The sequence below is a fragment of the Podarcis tiliguerta genome (assembly GCF_965153285.1).
Source record: "Podarcis tiliguerta genome assembly, chromosome: 8".
Classification (NCBI taxonomy): Eukaryota; Metazoa; Chordata; class Lepidosauria; order Squamata; family Lacertidae; genus Podarcis; species Podarcis tiliguerta.
The window spans coordinates 15,314,928-15,321,065 of NC_139541.1; the positions used below are offsets into that span (position 1 = coordinate 15,314,928).

At 42.5% G+C, this 6,138-nt stretch overlaps 1 protein-coding gene across 3 annotated transcripts in view; it reads left to right on the top strand.

The window, feature by feature from the left end:
• Positions 1 to 6,138, top strand: part of LZIC (leucine zipper and CTNNBIP1 domain containing) — a 30,470-nt gene that overhangs the window by 1,481 nt on the left and 22,851 nt on the right. For 2 of the 3 annotated variants that reach the window (XM_083454345.1, XM_083454346.1), the window contains exons 2-6: positions 1,650 to 1,776; positions 2,719 to 2,854; positions 3,362 to 3,460; positions 4,229 to 4,324; positions 4,787 to 4,868. In XM_083454345.1, coding sequence (XP_083310471.1) covers positions 1,676 to 1,776; positions 2,719 to 2,854; positions 3,362 to 3,460; positions 4,229 to 4,324; positions 4,787 to 4,868 — 514 coding nt within the window. In that variant the 5' untranslated portion in view covers positions 1,650 to 1,675. Of the gene's footprint in view, positions 1 to 1,649; positions 1,777 to 2,718; positions 2,855 to 3,361; positions 3,461 to 4,228; positions 4,325 to 4,786; positions 5,051 to 6,138 lie in introns of those variants that run through there. The other variant, XM_083454344.1, reaches the window with a different exon arrangement.

The window sequence follows — 6,138 nt, forward strand, 5'->3', positions numbered from 1 at the left end:
TCCTTTTAAGAACATAAGAGAAGCCTGCTGGATCATTCAATGGCTCATCTAGTCCAGCAGCCTGTTTTCACAGTGTCCAATCAGATGTCTGTCGAAAGCCTTCAAGCTGGACATAAGCCCAATAGCACTCTGCCCACTTGTGACTCTCAGCAATTGATATTCAGAGGCATGACACCTCTGATAGTGGAGGTAGAATATAGCCATTGTAACTAGTGGCTATTGATAGCCTTGCCCTCTATGAATATGTGTACAGTGGTGCCCCGCAAGACGAATGCCTCGCAAGATGGAAAACCCGCTAGACGAAAGGGTTTTCCGTTTTGGAGGTGCTTCACAGGACGAATTTCTCTATGGGCTTGCTTCGCAAGACGAAAATGTCTTGCGATTCCTGGGGTTTTTTCCGCTCCCCACCCCCTTTTTCTAAACCACTAAGCTGCTAATAGCCTTTTAGCAGCTAATCCGCTAATCCCTTAAGCCTTTAATAGCCGCTAATAGCCGCTAAGCCGCTAATAGCGCTAATCCGCTAATGGGCTTGCTTCGCAAGATGAAAAAACCGCTAGACGAAGAGACTCACGGAACGGATTCTTTTCGTCTTGCGAGGCACCACTGTAATCCTCTTTTAAAGCCATCCAGGTTGATGGCTATCACTGCCTCCTGTGGGAGTGGGTTCTACAGTTTAACTATGTGCTGTGTGAAGAAGTACCGTATTTTTCGCTCTGTAAGACACACCAGACCACAAGATGCACCTAGTTTTTGGAGGAGGAAAACAAACAAAAAAATATTCTGAATCTCAGAAGCCAGAACAGCAAGAGGGATCGCTGCGCAGTGAAAGCAGCAATCCTTCTTGCTGTTCTGGCTTCTGGGATAGCTGCACAGCCTGCATTCGCTCCATAAGACGCACACACATTTCCCTCTACTTTTTAGGAGGGAAAAAGTGAGTCTTATAGAGCAAAAAATACGGTACTTTCTTTTATCTATCCTGAATCCTCCAACATTCAGATTCATTGGAAGCCCATGAGTTCTAGTGTTATGAAAGCGGGAGAAAAATGTTTTACTGTGCACTTTCTCCATTCCATGAATAATATATATCTTATATCATATTATATCTTATATATCTTATATCATGACTTATATCATTTCACTTCTTGTTTGCCTTTTCTCTAAACTAAAAAGTCCCAAATGCTGCATTCTTTCTTTAGGGGGTGGAGTCAATCCATCCTCTTGATCATTTCTGATTTTGAGAGCCAGTGTGGTGTAGTGGTTAAGAGCGGTAGACTTGTAATCTGGTGAACCGGGTTTGATTCCCCGCTCCTCCACATGCAGCTGCTGGGTGACCTTGGGCTAGTCACACTTCTCTGAAGTCTCTCAGCCCCATTCACCTCACAGAGTGTTTGTTGTGGGGGAGGAAGGGAAAGGAGAATGTTAGCCGCTTTGAGACTCCTTTGGGTAGTGATAAAGCGGGATATCAAATCCAAACTCTTCTTCTTCTTCTGTTGTCCTTTTCTGAACCTTCTCCAGCTCTACAATATCCTTTGTGACCAGAACTGCATACAATATTCCAAATGCAGTTGCACCGTCAATTTGTATTACATCGTTATGATATTGGCAGTTTAAATAACACACACTACATGTACGTTTCTTGTCTCTTTCAGGTGGTCTGTAATGCACAAAATTTGAAATGGCTTCAAGGGGAGCAATTGAGACCAGTAAGTTGAAACAGAACTTGGAAGAGCAGCTGGATAGACTAATGCAGCAATTGCAAGATCTGGAGGAGTGTAGGTAATAAATTCCATCCTGAAATTGATTAATCTGTCACAAAATCTTTGTGTTAACGCCATGTAGGGCAGGGCAGGCATCTTTTTCTCCATCCAGTCTTTAGCTGTTTGTAGATGGACGGGATGATGTCATTGGAGGCTGGCCTATCAGGGCTAATGGGGCACAGTCCCACTAATGTCAGCCTGCTCTTAGTCAGACCCTACCTTGACTTCTTACATAGTACTAGTCCGGGGGGTGGGTGGCGGGATTGCCTGCCAGCTTCCTCCTTCATAATCTCAGTATTGCCATTGTAGAACTTAGGACGGAGGAGAATGTGGACAAAGCTAGAATTAGTTCACTTTGGTTCCACCTACTGTTAGGCTCCCTGCCTTCTGGCCTTCCAGTACCAATGGGCACCAGACACTACTGGGTGATGCATGCACTCATTTGGATTTTGTCCTTTTCAAACATCCTTTAAGGATCTTCCAGTGCTTCATGTGACATGCCAGTATGTTGTGTTGCTGTTGTTAAGAATGTAAGAAGAGCCCTGCTGGATCAGACCAAAGACTTTTCTAGTCCAGTATCCTGTTTCCCTTGGTGTCCAATCTGATGCCTTTTGGGAAGCCCACAAGCAGGACATGAGGACATTAGCTGTCTCCTGTTACTGTTCCGTGGCAACTGATACTCAGATACGTACTGCTGCTGAACCTAGAGGTAACATAGCTCAGTACTGTCTACACCGACTAGCAGCAGCTCCGCACTGTTTCAGGGTGGCATAGTAAAATACTGGCATCATTAATTTTGTGAGATGGGGAAAGCAGCCCACTATTAACAAGCGGGATGGCTGTTGGAATATAATAGATTGACTAATGGTCTGACTCGGTACAAGGCACCTTCCTATGTTCCTATGTAGAGCCCTACTGTGGTTAACCTGTTGGCTGAGTCGCAGTGCTTGCTCTTATTCAGAGATGATCTGGATGCAGATGAGTATGAAGAGACCAAGAAAGAAACCCTTGAGCAGCTGAGTGAGTTCAATGATTCCCTGAAGAAGATCATGTCTGGAAACATGACATTGGTAGACGAACTTAGTGGGATGCAATTGGTGAGTGTTTGGAGGGGACTTTTTTTTTTTTTGACGTAGTGTGTCTAAAACACTGCATTATGACATTGAGTCCATCACTCAAAAGGAGAGCATCTGCTTTGACTGCAGAAGGTCCCTGCTTCAGTCCCCAGCATATCCAGCTAGGGCTGGAAGAGACCCCTGCCTGAAACCCTTTGGAGCCACTGCCAGTCAGTTTAGGCAGTGCTGAGCTATATTGAGTGGTCTGACAGCTTAAGTGGTCTGAGTGATCTGACTGCTTAAGGCAGCTTCCTATTTCTTAAGCGAAAGGACGTAGCTCAATGGTAGAGCATCTGCTTTGCACCTAGAATGCCCCAGGTTAAATCTGATCATCTTTAGATGGGCCTGGGAATGCCTCCTCTCTAAAACTCCGGTGGGACATTGCCAGTCACAGTGCTGAACTAGATGCACCAATGGTGTAATGCAGCTTCCTATAAAGGTAACTCGAATCTTTCGCGAGGGTTTTAGCTTGTAATCTTCCTCTTCCAGGCTATACAAGCGGCCATCAGCCAGGCTTTTAAAACCCCGGAAGTCATCAGGATGTTTGCCAAAAAGCAGCCAGGGCAGCTGCGGACGAGATTGGCAGAGGTAAAGATGTTTTATCACCTTTTTAAAAAGTGTACATACGTGAAGTTTGTTTAGAATCATTAGTTCATTTCATTTATAAACCGCTTCCTGTGAGGCATCCCAATGTGATCTACATATTTTTTTTAAACTTGTAAATCTTAAACAATGTTTTATACTGATTTTCAAAGATGAGAAGCTGGGAGTGTTAACAGCATTGCCTAGTCCTGGGCTGGGCAGACTAAATTATGAAAACTAATTTGGGGGGGTGGATTATTGGTTGTTCCTGTTTTTATTATTTTGTGCTTTTGTGTTGTGATTTTATCTTATGAGCCGCCCTGAGACCTGCAGGTATAGGGCAGTCAGTAATCAAATGTTAATGATAATGATAATGAGAAGAAGATGATGATGATTTAGTCAGGCTGTAGAAGCTTTGATTTAATTGGGAGCTTTGCCCCATGCAGTGCCTGTGAACTGGTTCACACAATCACATGGAAATGTGTGATGGGAGAACTCTGCCCAAGGAGGGATGGGGAACCTGTAACCTGGACAGGTTGTTGCTGGACTACAACTCCCATCATCCCTCACTGTGCGCTATGCCAGATGGGGCTGATGGTGGGAGATGGCATTCGATCTTTTCTGCGACTGACACTTAGCAAATGCCACAAATTTCTTTCTCATGGTACACAAATAATGGGTGTTAATTCCTAAGGGCTGTGTAAATCTTCATTCATCAGATGCATAATTAGTGTCATCCACCCCCACTTCCCGGTTTTCTCTTCCCCTTTATAGATGGACAGAGATCTGATTGTTGGAAAGTTGGGACGGGACGTCTATACTCAGCAAAAAGTGGAAATTCTCACCGCTCTCAGGAAGCTTGGGGAGAAGGTACTAAATTTGCTTGGCATGTCCCTTATGGGGCTATAAATGGAATTGCATGGATTACACACGTTATGTAGTACTAGTCTTATACCCTGCTGCAGAATCTGGATCCCTTAGAAACTGCACAGAATATTACAGAATTGGATGTCTTTTTCACTATGCCTCAACACTATTTAAGGCTTTGTCTGGAGTCTTGAAGCTATGAAGGCTTGTTTGGAAATGTTTTCTTGTATTGATTATGCCACTTTCATTTTAAATGTTTAAGTCAGTGATGACCAAACTTGTCCCTCCAACTGTTTTGGGACTACAGTTCCCATCATCCCTGACCACTGGCCCTGTTAGCTAGGGATGATGGGTGTTGTAGTCCCAAAACAGCTGGAGGGCCAAGTTTGGCCATCACTGGTTTAAGTGATATTAAAAGTTCCATGGCTGACTCATCCTTATTTCTTTCATTCTTTGTGTTTACAGCTGACTCCTGATGATGAGACTTTTCTTTCAACAAATGCAGGAGCTGCTCTCAGCCAGTTTGTGAGAGTTTCCAGTGATCTTGGTAAGTTAAAAAAAAAATCTCCCCATGCCTCTTTCCTTGATCATGTGTGTCAAACTTCTCACAATCAGGAGGAAAGAAATGGTGTCTCATCATCCTTAGTTCATGACTACAGCTCATCTGCTTCCTCTTCATTAACAGGCATGGAGGTTGGATTCACTGCCATATAGCATGAAAATGAGTGTAAAATAGCATTTTTTCCAATCCAATGACAGACTGGTTTGACTTCATTCCAAATGATGCTTATCAGTCCCAGTCAAAACATACAACTTGATCCTGTAGATCAGCCTGGCAAAATCAGTCAATGAAAATAAGTAGTCCACATACCATATTGGCCCAAATATAAACTGCACTTTCCCCCCAAATTCCAACTGAAAAGTTAAAGTGCGGCTTAAATTTGCGACCTTACATAAATTGGCTTTTACGATATCGCTGCTGAAACAGACATATGGTAAAACAGAACAAAAAAATGTTTTCTTGCAGATTTGCGAGCTTGAGACTGTTGTGCAATTAATTCTATTGTCATACATCGCTTTCCCTGTATTTTACAGTGCAGTACTGATTTTTTAATTTGCATTTACGGTGCTATGAACAGGTGTTAAACCCACTTGCGGGTCCTCTCTAGTACCCATTGGATTTTCTTCTACATTTGACATTTACAGGTGTGAGTGCCTGTGGAATTTTAAGGGAGCGGCTTATATTCGGGTATTGTCTTTTTTTCTCCCCCCCAAATTTTAAAGGTGTGGCTTATATTCGGGTGCGGCTTATATTTGGGCCAATATGGTAAATAGTTGCCTGCCATCTTACCTGCATATGACTTACTGGCAGTGTTGTACCGATAATTGCTTGGGAATTCTAAGAAACCCCCAAGTCTGCATTTTAGTGCAGTTTTGAGATCCATGGTTAAAATCAGTGGTTTTGAGATCAGTGGTTAACATCAGTGCAATCTGTCATTTAAATCAATGCAGTTCAGTCCACCATCGTTTCTTTTTGTTTTTATTTTTGTTAGTCTATTACATGTATAACAAACTCATAGAGTATTCTAAGAATTCAACAAGGGAGGGGAACAATTGGGCATGGTCAGGTTTAAGATAAGGAGATAAAAGATATAAAAGGAAAATATTAAAAGAAACTTGTGTAAGAGAAGCAATATGGTAGTACTGTATTCCAAGTTAAGAAAGACTTAAAACAGTGGATCACAAACTCATATAATTGTAAGTTCATAACGTTCTATTCACATATTAAAATATAAATAAATCTTACTATCAAATAC